Source organism: Mugil cephalus, chromosome 21 (genome assembly GCF_022458985.1).
Source record: "Mugil cephalus isolate CIBA_MC_2020 chromosome 21, CIBA_Mcephalus_1.1, whole genome shotgun sequence".
Taxonomy (NCBI): domain Eukaryota; kingdom Metazoa; phylum Chordata; class Actinopteri; order Mugiliformes; family Mugilidae; genus Mugil; species Mugil cephalus.
In genome coordinates, this window is record NC_061790.1 from 9,042,367 (window position 1) to 9,059,267 (window position 16,901).

The window sequence follows — 16,901 nt, forward strand, 5'->3', positions numbered from 1 at the left end:
CAGACCACTTCAGACCACCTGTAATGTGACCTCTGTCTACAGCTGGTGGTCTTCAAGGAAACGCCCGGCATTGATGCATTCAAAGCTGCAACGTGCCGCGCGAGAGGAAGAAAAACAAACCGGCACGTGAAATTATTTCAGTCCTTCCTTCTCACCGTTTCCGCACTGTGTTTTCAGCTCCCCTTCACATAATGTCCATCTATGTCTGATGCATATACGATGTACATGAGCGCGCCATCGCGCTACGCGGGCATATTTTTAGAGCTTTTCTGTTTCACCTCGTGCCTCCGCCGCCTCTGAGCTGCTTTTGCTTTAGCGCCTCTTAAGAAGTTCCAAGTGTTACATACCTTGAAGCGGAGGCTGCATTTTATGGAAAATATAAATGCTAAGCAACTGGTCGAGGTAAACCCAGTAAAAGGACATTATAGTACTGGGTTTGTTACTGTTGATGAACTGAAGAGGAGGCAGTTTTTCTTTATTTTTTTTGCTTGTTTGTTTTTTTTTTTTCTGGTTGCCATGGGTGTACTTTATAGCATAACATTATGACCGCCTTCCTAATATTGTGTAGGTGTGTGCCTGTGTCTGGCCGCAGCCATCACTGCTATAGGGCTTCTCTGGTGTAGGTGGGTGGTGCATGTCTAAGTAACATCCGCACATAAGGTCCAAAAGCTGAAAAGAAAGAGGCAAAACAAGGACTGCTTCTGTGGCTGCACGTGTGGTTGCACTTTGTGAGGACGGCATGCTCCATCATTGACCGTTTAAAAGTGCAGTGCACAAGGTGAAGGTCTGAGTAGCTCGGAAATAGCATGGATGAACAAAAAAAAGTTTCAGTTCAGGCTATGAGACATGTCAATTGAAGGGCACACAGCTAGAAACCTTACAAGGGACCACTTAGTGCCAGCCTTGTCCCAGGGCCACAGGGAATGTTGAGTGGTATTTGAAATGGTTAGATTAAAAACCTTAAACCAATATTACAACGCTTGAAACCCACACGTGAATTAGGATCATTGATTTGTTTATTTTATTTTTTTCTCCCCCCTCCTGTATTAACGTGGCACGTGTTTTACTCACAAAGAGATGATGTTGGCCGGGCTTATGTGTTGAGTTCTCTCCACGCTGTGCTGGCTCTCGCCCAAATTAGCAAACCTGCAGGAAAAACATGATATGAAGATATTTCTGCAAAATAACTCATAAGTCTACATTTGTTCATTTCTTGCACGCGCTCCTGCCCTCTTTATTATGTGTGGGGAAAAAAAACAGTGTGATGATGGCTCCAGGAAAACCTATAACTGTCAGCATAATATTATCTCCTTTGCTCAACATGTCTGTTGAGATCTCTAATGTTCGGATCACATCAAATCACAGCTCAAATTTCCCCCCGGAGGTCATTTTTCTCTCGTGAAGACAAAATAATACACAGTAGTTGAGAGTTCCCCTCCGGCTCTTGCTTATGATTTTTAATATTAATGCATTGATTAGTGGCGCTACGGCTTAAGCTAACATCTTTGGAGCCATTCCAACTTCCAGCTTCAATAATGAATGCAATTTCATTCTCATTATGTGCCACTTCAGGAGTGGGATATGAACAACATTCTTCACTACAATTTGGATCCCTTTTTTTTTAATTTTTTTTTTTTTAAGTTAGTTCCCTTGCTTTAGTCACGTCTTGCGTCCCCCGTCAAAGTCAGATGATTGAGTCAGGGGGATTGAGTCAATCGAAAAGCTGCTTTTAGTAAATTAATTTATTGTTGTGACACCGTGCTGAGTCACATTTTAAGTTGTGCTATCACACATCAATGAGCAATCCGCATTTCACTCACCGGCTACTTTATTAGGTACACCTTGCTAGTAAAAGGTTTGACCTCCTTTTGCCTTCTGAACTGCCTTAATTTTTGTGGCGTACTTTCAACAAGGTGTTGTAAACATTCCTCAGAGGTTTTGGTCCATATTGACATGACAGCATCACACAGTTGCTGCAGATTTGTCGGCTGCACATCTATGATGAGAATCTCCAGTTCCACCACATCCCAAAGGTGCTCTACTGGACTGAGATCTGGTGACTGTGGAGGCCATTGGAGTACAGTGAACTCATTGACATGTTCAAGAAACCAGTTTGAGATGATATGAGCTTTGTGACATGGTGCATTATTCTGCTGGAAGTAGCCATCAGAAGATGGTACACTGTGGTCATAAAGGGATGGACATGGTCAGCAACAATACTCAGGTAGGCTGTGGCATTTAAACCATGTTCAGTTTGTACTAAGGGGCCCAAAGTGTGGGGAGAAAATATCCCCCACACCATTACACCACCACCACCAGCCTGAACCGTTGATACAAGGCAGGATGGATCCATCTTTGCATGTTGTTTACACCAAATTCTGACCCTGCCATCTGAATGTTGCAGCTGAAATCAAGATTCGTCAGACCAGGCAACGTTTTTCCAATCTTCTATTGTCCAATTTTAGTCTCAGTTTCCTGTTCTTAGCTGACAGGAGTGGCACCTGGTGTGGTCTTCTGCTGCTGTAGCCTGTCTTCTTCAAGGTTGGACGTGTTGTGCGTTCAGAGATAGTATTCTGCATTCCTTGGTGGTAACGGGTGGTTATTTGAGTTACGATTTTCGATTTTCTATCATCTCCAACCAGTCTGTCCATTCTTCTCTGACCTCTAACATCAACAAGGTGTTTTCGTCCACACAACTGCCACTCACTGGATATTTTCTATTTTTCTAACCATTCTCTGTAAACCCTAGAGATGGGTGTGTGTGAAAATCCCAGTAGATCAGCAGTTTCTGAAATACTCAGACCAGCCCATCTGGTACCAACAACCATACCATGTTCAAAGTCACTTAAATCCCCTTTCTTCCCCATTCTGATGGTCGGATTGAACTTCAGCTACAGTTGTCTTGATCACCTCTACATGGCTAAATGCACTGAATTGCAGCCATGTGATTGGCTGATTAGCTATTTGTGTTAAAAAGCAATCGAATTGGTGTACCTAATAAAGTGGCAAGTGAGTGTATATATGTATATGAAAATGCATAAATGCTCTCACCTTGCCCTCTACAATGTAAAGCTTTACCCTACTGTGGCCTCAAATTGTGCAGCCCAAGTAGCCTGTAAAACGTGCTCAGTTTGACCAAAGCAATGAAGTGGCTACAAGTTGTCCATATTTATATATAGTCCATACAGTCTGATATAGTCTGAGTTAACCAGAAAAATGAGCTCCAGTGATCCAAAGAAACAAACTAGGAACCTTTGGATAAACAGAGGTATTAGTCCACATCCGGCACACATTCTATTTCTCAAGTGGAACCACTTCTACAAAAGTGATGAGTCTAATGTGATTGTAGCTGCACACGAATAGCGGGGAATCGTTTAACTAGACTCTTTGGTGTGATATTTTGGATGTCATCTCGGCTGATGATGGTTAGTTGAATCATCCTAGCCCAATAACGGCACAAATTTGAGCCGTTATTACAAAGTGTCTGCAAACTACGACAGATCTTAAGGGCATTATTTTTGGTAAATATTAATTTGCATTTGTTAACCAATCAACGGCAAATACTGCTAAACTGACAACTCAAATGCTACACCAGACCAGATATCCTCTGTGGGCTGAGAGTGTGAAGAAAAAGGAAAGCCATTAAATCTCTATCAGATGCATCACACGGTATCAAACGTGCTGTTTGCTTCCAAAGAACAGATAGTTGTGTTCAGTTTCAGATCCTGGAGACGGCGATTCACTGCAGCTCATAGGCATTGTTGGGAGCAAACAGGGAGAACGGACAAAATGAAATAGAAAGAATACAATGGAGAGTGAAAGGAAGGACAGGTAGACGAACAGCTGTGAGTTCAGAAGCGAGGTTCACAGGTTAGAGTGGACAAAATGACCCAAGGATCACCCTGATGCGGCGGATAACACTGACTGATCGTTCCGCACCCGTCTGTCTTTGGCACAGATCCTATTGTAAATAACAGTGAAAAGAAAGCTTTTCTTTTTTTTGTGCAAAGAGGCAGTCGGAGAATAAGGCTGCAGCCTAAACAGACACGTGCATCGACATGATGGAAGAAAAACATGCTAGACGTACAGCACACACAGCTCAAAGAACAAAATGTACTGAGGACAGTGAGTGTGTTTCTTCCTCTGGCATACAGTAGTTTATGTCTGATGTATATTATATAGCCTGTGCAGCCATACTAGAATACCTCTTAGGAAATAATGTGCAGGATCAAATTACAAATATGGATCGCATCTGTGATGTGGATATAGACGTTGCGATGTCTCTATACATCACTTCTGGACAGATTATCCTCGGGAAAAACTACTTAGATTTTCTTTCTTCTGCCAGGCTTAACCCTTTGACTGTCATTGTAACCACACTGTTGATCTTTTTGTAGTAGTAGACAATAAAATGCTTAATTTCTCATTTTGTTCCCATTTTCTAATCATTACTAGTCATTCAGTTAGTAAGATACACAAATTAGCCCATGTGTGAATGCATTATATATACAAATATCTAAGCTGTGGCTTTTATACTTTTTTAACTATATGGTTTTTTAATCAAAAATAAACGTCATACATGGTTATTTATATTGTATCAATCTGTACAATCGTGTGAACATTTCAATAATGATATGTCAAAATACTCAGTTTGCAGTGCACGCTATTAATATAGATTAAAAATGAACGATATTTAATCGCGATTAATCGTATTTCATTGTGTTGAAGTCATAGGGTTAGGTAAAAATTTAAATTTCCACAAAACACTGCAGAACTAAAGAAATTGAATCAGCTGTACTTTTGTGGTTTATTCTACTTAGCAAACCATTAGCAACCTACGATTTTATGTATGTTTATTATGTAAATGCTGTCGCAAAATGTGCAGTGTTAATACATCTATGGCACTGTTTTTTAATTTGGTTTCCAAAAACATTAGTCTCAATTGAAGTACAACATTTGGTTCAATTAATGATCTTGGACATATCAATCAAAATAGGAATTTATCTTCGTTGTAGAATCTATGGCTAGGCTGTGATTTGATGGGTTTTTTGATTGTGCTTTATTGTTTGTCACCCTAACAAATAATCTGCCTAACGTAGGGCTAAATAACTGATTGCAGTAACTTAAGTTTACCTTTTGTATATGAGCAGGTCATCTCCAGAAGGAAACTCAGCCAGATTGAGTCCGTAAGGCTCCTTAAACGTCTGTTGCTGCTGGACATCCTGCAGAGATGAGGAGGCAAGCACAAGAAGTGTGCATGTGAACCACACAGAAATCAAATAAGTTCAAGAACACCGTCTAAAGGTGAACATTAATACAGAGCTCCTGAGCTCAGAGCATGAACTCATACAGACAAGGTCATCCGGTTCAGCTGCTTCTCCATGGGTGATTCAGTACGGCCTAAGGAGTGTAATCTAAGCAACTTTGAAAGTAATTTGATTGTTGTGGTGTCTGATGAGGCCGTTTTATGTCCTTTCATGATCCGGGGCGGTGCCCTCCTGGGGTTCTTGAACACAGTGTGTCTAGAGTTTGTAGAGATATGATAACAGTAATAAACCGGAGATCAGATTAAAAGGTCAGACTGTTCCAAGCTGACTGATTCTAAAAGGCTTCGTGTGGGATTCAAAACGGTGTGTGCTGTTCATAATGTTACTCTGAATTCACACAAAATGAACACTCTTGATTAAGAAACAAAAGGTAATGGAAAAGATTACCTTTCATTTATTTAAGTACAGAAACATAATTACTAATCAGAAGAAAGGCTATGCTCTATAAAGACCAAACAAAAAGAAACACATTTTTTGCAAAATACATCACATTAAATAGAAAATAATAAAACCAATAAACCCAGTGAGGATGAATCAGCTAAAACTACAATACAGAATATGTCTGAGAAAGAGATATATATTCCTGTTGAGACAACAGCCGAAACCTTGACAACTTTTGCAGGTTTTCAGCATGTTTCCAACATCACGTGCAGTTTTATTCTTTGTGTAAGCGTAGATTGCCATACAGTGAAAGTGGAACGTTGGGAATTTCAAGTGAATGGCATAAATCCATCTTGCCTGGAGTCGTGGTGTGAAACTGCGGGGAAGGTGTTAAACTGTGAGGGCTGAGCAGCTGAGCGTTACTTAATTACCGCCATGTGACCTGGGAAGACCTGTCAAATTAGACTCAAATATCTGAACTTACAGTGAGATCTGGCAGAAAAACAAGATTTGTTTTATAGGTTACCGCTTGAATAAATAATTTCTTCCACAAATTGCGAACTGAAAGTGAATTCCACCTACTATCTATGAACTTTGAAAAACACAGAGGGGGCTTGTTATGCAACAGCGTGCTGGGGTGTCGCCTGAAAGCAGCTAGTGGCCACAGCATTGTTCTCTTTGAATGTTTTTTGACACTTGCAGCAACATGCCCAATAACATAATTCTTTCAATCCTCGCAGTATTTCTACTGGGGGGGGTAGTAGGTGGGCAAATGAGGACGTGAGAGGGACCATGTCCAAGAAACGGCAGCTGTGAACACACACTAACGCACAATCACAAAAACACACAGGGAACACATGTGAACACGCAAACGCGCACGGGCAGCACACAGACGCACTTCCATGCTGTGCGCGGCAGCACGGGCGAGCTCGCTCACACACCCACACACATCGCAAATCTATGCGAGCACATGTACGCCCATACCGGGGTGGAATAATAAATGAGCATGTGTAATTACATGGCAAACACAGTAATGATCTGATGTTTAAATATTTCAGCAGTTGTGTGTTGTGCTGGCACCCCGGCAATCCATTCTCAGGGACAGACTTGCAGGCGGCGACACGAGATGCATGAGAGTGTGTGCGCCCGACACGTGAGCTAGCTGTCCAGGCAGAAATATTCACGGCTAGCTCTTCGCTCAAGGCCCTGACAATACAGAGGAGAGGAAGCCCAAAGAAATGCATCATAAATCTGGAGGGAGAAGTAGATGAATGGAGGTCGGAGGGACGCCTACACGGAGGATCAAGCGCGGTCCTTCAGGGGAGATTTCTCTCAGCGCGGTGAGATCAGGTCGGGCTGGTTTTTCGGAAGACAAAAACGTTGCCATTTCTCATGTATCCATAAAATTATAAAGGTCGCTCCATGCACCAACTTGAAGAGAGAGAATAGTGACCACACAAGAGTCTTGGTTTTACCTTATATCACCTTTGGCTGTATGCCTAATTCCGGATCCATGTCTATTCAGATCCATATAGTACTTGGAACTGCATCATATTTTAAGGGATTGTAGAAAAGTCACAGTGAATCAGGCCTTTTGGATAATTTTAGATGTCGTAACTAAACTTTTATTCTTTTAGGCATTAGTTTTCTGAAGTCAAAACGTCGTCTTACGGCTGCACAGTGCTATGGTGCTGAGTGGAGTTTACATGTTCTCTCTGTGTCTGTGTGGGTTCTCTCTGGGTGCTCCGGCTTCCTCCCACCGTCCAAATGGGTGTTGGTATCTGAGGCATCAAAAGATGTTGCTCATTTCTCACCCCTGCCTCCAGAGTACTAGTGACACGTGCATTAGTTTTATTGCACCTCTATTGCTGTATAGAGATGCTATAAACATCTGTCCAAGCTTCAAATTGCTCAGAATAAAACTGCACTGTCCAATGTGTGCATGGCCGAGTACAGAGAGACTGCATGTTAGTCTCTCAGGGCTCAGACCGGAAGAAAATATCCCTGGGAAATATCTGCTATAGCCAAACTGTTTACACTCTCAAATAATGTATGTGAGAGATCAACAGTCACACTACTAGGCAGACTACCAGAGGTTGTATTAGGTGGATCTGTAATGTACAGGGCCATCACAACGTGGAATATGTTTCTTGGTACAATAACCAATGTAGCCCGCAAGGCAAGTTTTAAATTGATGAGAAACTATTACAGTAACAAGAAGCAACTTCACTAACTATGAGGGAATGAGATATTAATGAGTGATTTTAATTGGACTTTTCCGTGAAAATGCTTTTAATTTGACTTCTTGGATCAGATAACAGACCTGTTTTATGTGATATGCCATGTTTTTGTAAAACTTTGTAGTATGTGGACGCCAGGAAGAGTAGCTGGCACCATGGGGATGAGAATAAAGAATAACGAATAAAGACATGCTCGTTAGGTTAATTGGTGATTCTAAATTGCCCGTGGGTGTGAGCGTGAATGGTTGTCTGTCTCTCTGTGTTCGAGACGGTTTAGGCTCCTACGTCAATTTGACACCTGGTTTGTGGCTACAAAGAGAGTAATCTTTGAACATTTTGAAACTAAATGAGAGTAGATCAGAGTCATTATGTATGCAAATTGGGACAGAGGCAAAGTGCGGGGCAGAGGGAGTCACCCCAGTCCTGCTGATGTCATAGTGGCTCCAAATCAGGGGTCTCCAACCCTTCTGAGAGCTGCTTTTACAAAATCAAAATGGCCGAGAGCAACTCGGACGTGCTGAAACCTTTTGTTTTTCCACTTGCTGAATGTACAATGACAGTTTTGCACTCAATGCATTAACAGCTCTGATTATATCAGATATGTTTTTATCTTTGTCTAGTAACTGTAGGTTCAGATGGCTCATTTTCTCAGTGTAATAAGTCAGATAATAGGGTGGTATCCTCCTCCAACGCTTCCATAAAAGCCTTGATTTCACCCAGCAAGGAAAGAAAGTGTTGCAGTATATTAGCCTGAGGCAGAAGTAGTTCAGGAGATGGTCGCCTAATAACCGAAAGGTTGGTGGTTCGATCCCATCCTAACCCTAGTCTGTCCGTTGTGTCCTTGGGCAAGACACTAAACCCACCTTGGTCCCAGTGTGTGAGTGATACAGGCGGTCAGAGAGCTGTAGGCACGGATTAGCAACCAGGGCAGCTGTGACTACTGAGGTAGTTTACCATCACCAGCATATGGTGTGTCCCTCACACCAGAGCGAACGAACTATGCAATCAATTTTAAACGCTAATGGAAAAGCACTATATAAAACCGATGCATTACTATTTTGTGGAGAGCATTCCTCCAGGAACAGCTTGAAGCTTTGGTGTTGCTTTGCTTTTGCTCCAATGGAGTTAATGGTCTTAACCATAGGCGCCACGACATGGCCAATTTCCAAAACATTTGCGCATATAGCCTGTTGATCAATGATGCAATGACAGTTCAGAAACTAAGGAGCAGTTCGCAACAAATCCTGAGTGAGGAACCGTCATGGCAGGTGCCCCGTCAGTTGTCACCAACTTTTCAATGGGGATCTTTGTTTCTGCAAAGCAGTCTTTCACTGCGTTCTAAATATCAACTTCTCTGGGTGTAGTTTTCAGTGGAAGTAAGGTCAAAAATTCTTCCTTGGTGGACAAGTCATCGAACACCATCCAAATAAAAACAGTGGAGTCACTGGAATCAACAGACTCATCAGACTGAAATGAAAACCATTTGCATCTGTTCATGTCCGGTTGTTTTTGCTGCACAGACTCTTTGTGTTTTGTTAAGATGTGCGCCACTTTAAACAATCTGCATTGGATTTCTTCATGGGTTTGGTGAATCGAGACCGTCATCTTTGAAGTGTTGATGTCTGCTTTATCTTCTCCTTTTGTAGACCCTCAGGGAAGTCCCATGAAAAGTTACTGTGGACCTTGGAGAAATGGCGCTCCACATTACATCTTTCACTGACTGACACGCTGCCCCGCAAATCAGACACACACTTGTCGTTGACATTTGTGAAACAAAAATCCAGGAAGTTTTCTGCCTCTTCTTGGTATGGCTATTTCCACAGCCACGGTTGCTACGCGTCTCACATCACCGCTGACTCATCATGCTTGACAGCAGTAGCAACTGTTTGATTGACAACTGCAAATCATTTATGTAGATTCGTTAATCCTTTGGTGAGCTACTTGGAAAGAGGTCATGAGCAACTGGTAGCTCGTGAGCGATGTGTTGGAGATACGTTATTTCTTATATACTGAGACTTTCTAAGATGATGTCTGAGGTGACATCTTAGAAAGTCACGGCGAATAACATCTAAGAAAATACAACACTCTGGGGCTTCCGATCCATCCTGCTGACACACTAACCCATTAATGATCTTGGCCCCTCTGCAGGAATGTGGGTCAGTGGTTGACATACTTTCAAGGTGTGACCAGTCCCCCTGGGGCGTAAAACAGATGCCGATACAGACACACCTTCATTACAGCACATAGTGAACTACATAGTAAGTTAAAAATCAATAAGATCTGAGTGAGTTTGATGGTTTATAAGATGCACTATTTTTTCATGTATATTAATAAAAGATCGGTGGTGCTCATTGTGATAAACCCCCCCAAAAAAATAATCAATACGTAGCTTTGCCCCTTCTATGGAGGGTTAGTGTTTTTTAGGCTTAGCGTCTGTTCCCTAGCTTTCTCTTTAATAAGAAAAGGCTTCGTCAGAGAGAACATTCATGGTTAGTGAGTTCACAGACTACTATAGTCTTGGTGAGATCCATTGGCCTCCAGGTGGAATAAACTAAATTCACCACAGTACAGTGGGACAACTAATTCTCAAGGGACAGAAGTAGTAATTTTTAAATGTAACCACAGCCCAAAAGAAAAGCATGTTGCGGATACAACTTGGGATCATTTTCACAACCCTTGATAATATCCCTGATTCAATGTCTTTCTATATACACCAACATGTGCTTTTTTCTTCTGAAGCAGACTCAGAACTTAACGTCAACATTATCTGGGTTTACCTGGAGCCATATATTCCGATTATAATCGTAAGTGTAGAAGTCATTGCAGCAACGTTCGAGTGACGTTTCGTTAACTGATCTAAGGCTCCGCGGAGAGCTTGTTTTCAATAACAACTCTGAAAGAACTAAACATTATTGCACGGTTAGATGGCGGAAAAAATAGAAATATTGAACTGTTTAAAAAGGTCCATCAAAAATGAACTGAAGCCAAGACAGACTGAAGCATAGAACAAATTCAGAACCGCTGGAAAACCTTGCAGACTGGCCACTATAAGGTTAACACAATAGCAAAAATGGATATGAACCCACAAAATTTCCAAATCAAGCTGTTGCTTTTATAATAAAGGTGTAAAAACAACAGCAACTACTATGCTGATTAGATGAGATCATTTATGGGTATTTTCATCAATCTGCGCCTGTCACAGGTCTGTAAAACGGACGTTTCAATTACAAGTAGTGGTGCATGTAAACAACAGATCAGTATAGATCACTTAACATGTGAACAGCTGACCTAAAACCTTCAATGAGAATGATAGATTAAACTAACCATGTAAAACCAAGACACCTGTAGGTGTTTCACTTGATATCGTAAAAGCAGACAAACTACTACATCTCCTTTGAGATGGCACCACACTGGACTGGACAATCTAATTTAGGCTGGGCCTTTTACACCTTCCCTTCTCCTTCCCTTTTACACCCATAGAGCTCCTCTCTGAAAGGATGTCTTTGGGACTGAAGTGAAAAATGCACAGCAATCATATAAATAGAGCTTCATTTCATCTACTCGAGAGTCTGACGCAAACGCAAACTCGGAACTAATTTCTTATGGGAGAATCAAGGCAGGTGGGTGGGAGAGTACAAGTACAACCAGGATGACATACCCGAATTGCAATAAAAGAGGCATCTGAGGCCTAAAATATAAATACTTTGCAACACAGATTGGACCGAGACGACATTTCCCTGAGGTCTTTAAAAGACATTACCTTCGCTTGAATTATCAGAGCATCTCATTGGGCAAGTGGTTATTTCCCCTTCATATTAAACAAAAAGGCTCAGAAGTGATAATACTTTTGACTTTGTTCCATTTGCATTTCCACCCACTCTTACTGGATATCTCGTTTGACTGTGGCAATAAAAACGTGCGTGCCCGATGTGTTCATTTGGCTTTGCACACGGCAATCTTTCTCACCAGAAGCTGCACATTTTCATACCTCCTGAGTGCGGTTGCTCTCCCCGGAGTCCGTCAGCAGTTTGATCGGGGTGGAGCGCTGGGACACGGACCCCTCGTCGTCGCGGTCATCCTCCGAGTCGTCCTCGGACGTGCTGGAGATGGCCTCCTCGCTTGGCGGCGGAGGTGCGCTGGCTGCAGTCTTTCTCTGGAGCAGCGTCTCATCCTTACTGCTCTTGTTGCTGCCAACGTCCACACACATGGGCACAGATTAGCTAGCGTTAACCTGTTCCAGCTCCATATACTGCACGTTGACTGATGTGTATGATTAAAATCCAGAGGATAGGAGAGTTTTAGATTAATAAATCTTTATATGGATCTTTAAGTCTGAGAGAATCCTTGCTGAATATAATGTTTGTTATGGAAAACTGTAAATGCTACACCGGTCAGACTACCCTTTGACAGACACTGTAATGACTCCCAGAGGAACGTCACAATGACAGAAAGGAGCTCGGCTTCTATAATCTGAGAGATTTTCCAGAAAGAAAGGCAGGTGTAAAAGAAAATGGATAAGTATAAAGTATAATAGTGCTGAGGTAATGACATGGTGGTGGTGGCCTGACAGTACAGGAAATAAACATGTGATACACGTGATGTCTAATGGTTCGCGGACACTGAGTCACACCAACCTTAACTGCTTATGTACTGACAAAACAGGCAAAATAGAGTGAAAGATGCTTCCACTCACATGCACCGAAATCTTAATTTAGCACACAAAAGACCACATTTGATGCATTTTATATGAATTTTGCAATTCACTGAATTCAAACACACATTTAATATAACTTCGGTGTCACATTCCCACTTAAAAGAAACGCACCAGTTTGTTAAAAAGTGCGAAGCGAAGCCTACGTTTCTAAACGCCATTTTTTATGTATAAAGGGACTCAGAACTGACAGTGCACAGGCAGAGACTCAGAAGCCTACTGAACCATGTTATTGCAACTAAAATCAAGAAAAAACAGCAGCAATGATCCCAGCGGGGATCCCACTACAACAGCAAGAAGACACAAATCAGATTCAGAGGTCAATGGGAATAGGAACATGCTGAAGAAGTAGCACAGGTGGGATTAAATCTGCAAAATAAAACATGCGCAGAAAATGCAGACTTTGGAGATGTGGAACATATTCCAGAGGGAAGAATTTCAACTTGTCAAGGCTCATTTGAGGAAGAACTGAAATGTTCACTGGCTGAAAAACAGCTGCAAACATTGCATGCGTGGAACTGCACACAAGATCTGTTTTTTTTTCAATTTGAACTGCATGTTTATTGTTGCCTAAAACTTGGTTATTTACTTTTTAAAATGCATTTACTGACGTACACACACTACAGGTTCATTTTTGTCCAGTAATGGGCTTAAAAAGTACACGACTTAATGAAATTACATTGAAGAGCTATTACAAGATATAAAAACCCCAGTGGGACTGTAGTTTAAATTCAGAGCAAAAAATACACAAGCCCCTGAACCACTTTATATTTATAACAGCAATTCAAAAATAAACATGTCTGCCCAATCAGTTAGCAATCCGGGAAAACATTGACTCAGCGTGGAATATTAGAGTGGCCATGAATAGTGAAACAGTGGCCGTGTTGTGCCGCAGTGATGTGGGAACAAATGAGAGGGAGGAGCTTTACGGGCTGTGCAGTATCTATTTAAAAAAAAAAAAAAGTATATGCATACGCAATCCATTTCAGTCATTTGGCTTCTCAACAAAAACAGAGAAAAGGGCAGGGTGCTGTTTTCCGGTTACCTGAGAGCGCAGTGTCGAATTTGTGAGCGCGGGCACAGTGACATGGGATTTATTGCATTAAAGAAAAAGGAAAAGAAATCACCAACCAAACGATCACAAACATTTACACAAAACGAGTACACTCACCCGAGCACAGATTTCCCCGTTTCCTCTGGTTTGCGAACTGTGAATGGGCTTGGGTCCACTCCTACAGTCTTGGGCATAAATTCCCTTCATGAACACAAATTAGAAACGGAGCTATCAGCTGACATCCTGCTGTACCACAAAAGAAACAGCTGATGATCTTAATACTACAAGGTGGGACAGTGTTCATACTCACCTTGCGGAATTGGTCATGGCGATGCAGAACGTGTCATCGAAGGAGGTGAGTTCATATGGTTTGAAGAACTCCGTGTAGATGTCAGTGCTCTCATCGAAGCGGTTCACTCTCTTCACTTTGACCTTCATCATGTTGTCGTCACAGGGGACTTCACCCAGGGCACAGATCACGGAGCCACGATCAAGCACACGGTATATATGATACTATATACTATAATGCAGTATAGGACTAATATAAGCTATTATCAACATGAAATGGCTCACATCAACAATGACCTGTCCGTCAAAACACAATTAAAACATAGGACACAACAAGGAAGAGGGCGCTACTGGAGTATAAGTGTGGACAATATGATGATGAAGAAGAAGACGACTCAATTGAAGGCGATGATAAAGATGATGAAAAAGATAAGGAGGAGAAGAAGATGGAGAAGGACAGAAAGAAGAATTAGACAGAATGGGAAGAGAAGAAGAAGACAGAGAGGTGGAGAAGGAAAGGAAGAAGATGAAGAAAGAAGGAAGTGGAAGAACAATATATCGATATATATATATATATGTTGTGTTTAATTTTGTGTTTAATTTCTTTCTCAGGGCTCCACCTTTAAGAGCTCATAAACCTGTAACAACGGTTAGATCCACCTTAGCGTATGTGTACCTCGTACCTCGGAACCTGACCCTAACCCAATAACCTAATTATATAAATTAAAAATACCTTCATCGTAGGGCACAGGGAGGTAGGACAGGATTCCCTCTGACCACCACAGGGTGTAGCTGGAGATGGAGAAAACACACAAATTAAAACCTTCAGAAAACTTCCTACTTTGCGTTTTGTGCAGCCCGCACTGTCTCTTCCCCGGCTTCACATAACCTAGATTTGAAAATGGGCTTGGCTTGACCACCTACTGTACAGCTCCTGAATACATCAGACTTTTATTCAATGCGAGCAATTTGAGCGAATGCGCTTAGTACGATTTAGTTTTGTGTGTGATGTGCTTCTTCCGCCAGATTGAGTGGAAAAGTACGAAATGTGGCAGCAGAATTGAATTTAGTTCCAGCCATGCTAATTTCTTGGAATAATGACTGAGCAACCGTGGCCCATTGTGACTATATAAACCAGTGGCCTGTAAAAGAGCATTTGGACTTTTATGTAAGCGAGCAGCATGAATACACTCCCACACGCATGCACACGAATGACAAAGACTGGGTCAAAACGTAAAATCAGACGCAGAAGTTATATGCACAATGTGATATACGAGAGCGAAAGCACAAACTATAAAGTGAAAACGTACACAGATGCACTGTGTCTGATCATTTTGTTGTATATTATACATGTTGGATGAGAATTGGGAACATCATCCACATGTAATAACAATTAAATAGAGAGAGCAGGAAAAAGTCTGGAAAAAATTAGCTGCAATAAATACTATATTTTAATTCTGAGATCAAATTTAGTTTTCCAGTTGAAATTATATCACACGTCAGATCAATGACAGCTGTAAACTGAACAAAAGGGCTGACTGAGATACGTCTGTCGTCCCCTAGGACACTGACCGTCTGGGTTTGGTGTTATTTGGCCAAACTGGCCACATATTCCAAATATAAATCGTAAAAAATATTTTTACCCATCGTTTCCACGGCATTACATGAGACTGCCGCGCTTTACTTATTTTATACACGCGACATGTTTTTAAAGAAAAGACGACTATTGGTCGAGAACAAGTAAATGCAACAGAGTGGAATACAAGATATTTTGCAAAACACTCAAATGTGGGGGAGTTTAGGAGGACTACCAAGGGTGAAAGCAATTATGTTCTAATAGCAGAGTGGACCTCAGAGCTGAGCACAGTGCAGCTTAAGAAAACACATGCAAAAAACAAATAAATAAAGAATAATAAAAAAACAACAGTTTCTCAACACAGAAGTGAAAAACTATACCGAAAGAAAAAGCATCCAAATACAGAAATGCTTCAAGTTGCACAGAAAACAACAGAAATGAACAAAACGCTCACTTAGTGGAAATTATGTTGATTGAATCATATGTTACTGGGTACTATTATTCAAACTGGGGTGAGCCATAGGGTAAAGACTGCAGCCGTAAGCAATTAAGCGCACCTCAACCAAGCTCACCTCAGCCAAGCATGTGATCACATCTCAAGGCCAAAGCTCTACAACCCCAAAGATGCAGCCACGTGAACAGCAGCTCTCAGAAGTAACAGAGTTGTACTGTAACATTCTGATCTTAAAAATCCTTTTTCAAAAACCTCGGGTTAAGTGCTAGTCTCCGCTGAGTAATTTCCCACTGAGCTATTCAGTCGGCACAGAAACTATAGCATTTGACTTCATCACTTGTTGTGTATGCGGATTGTTTAAAACTAAACCACATAAGTACATTTAACCTGGTGGAACGTGTGTTTACCTGCGTCTGTCTTGAGGCAGTGCCATGGTGTTCCTCTGGTGCAGATAGAAGTCAGTGGGCAGCTCCCACAAGTGCGGCTTGGACTCGGACGGCTGGTAGACTTGGAGGAACAAGTTGATGGAATCTTGTCTGTCAGCATCTGGAGAATTCACATGGACACAAAGTAAACCTCTGTGAAGCTCAGTGTGGGTGGAGCCGGCCGACGCCATCTTGCCGGTGTGTGACTCTGCTTTAAGTTAAGAGGAGCTGAGGGGTGTGAGTGACAGCTAGCAAAGCTGTCAGGGCGCCTAACTTTCCCTCAAGGCGCAATTACACCGCGTACATAGAAATACTGCAACTCTCCTTCATGAGGTCTATGTGGATTGACTTGCTTTTGGAGACTTTGGGACTTCAGTGTTTTTTCAGGCATGAGGTTTGCTGCTAAAATGTAAGGGTTAAGAATAAGGTGAGGTTAAAGGTGAGT

At 41.7% G+C, this 16,901-nt stretch overlaps 1 protein-coding gene across 1 annotated transcript in view; it reads right to left on the bottom strand.

Annotated features, from left to right (window-relative positions):
* fig4a (FIG4 phosphoinositide 5-phosphatase a) overlaps positions 1-16,901 on the bottom strand; it is a 48,652-nt gene that overhangs the window by 3,192 nt on the left and 28,559 nt on the right. The window contains exons 17-23 of the mRNA XM_047573695.1: positions 16,439-16,577; positions 14,735-14,793; positions 14,024-14,171; positions 13,831-13,914; positions 11,937-12,135; positions 5,134-5,222; positions 1,072-1,146 (exon numbers count right to left, since the gene is read on the bottom strand). Coding sequence (XP_047429651.1) covers positions 1,072-1,146; positions 5,134-5,222; positions 11,937-12,135; positions 13,831-13,914; positions 14,024-14,171; positions 14,735-14,793; positions 16,439-16,577 — 793 coding nt within the window. The remainder of the gene's footprint in view (positions 1-1,071; positions 1,147-5,133; positions 5,223-11,936; positions 12,136-13,830; positions 13,915-14,023; positions 14,172-14,734; positions 14,794-16,438; positions 16,578-16,901) is intronic.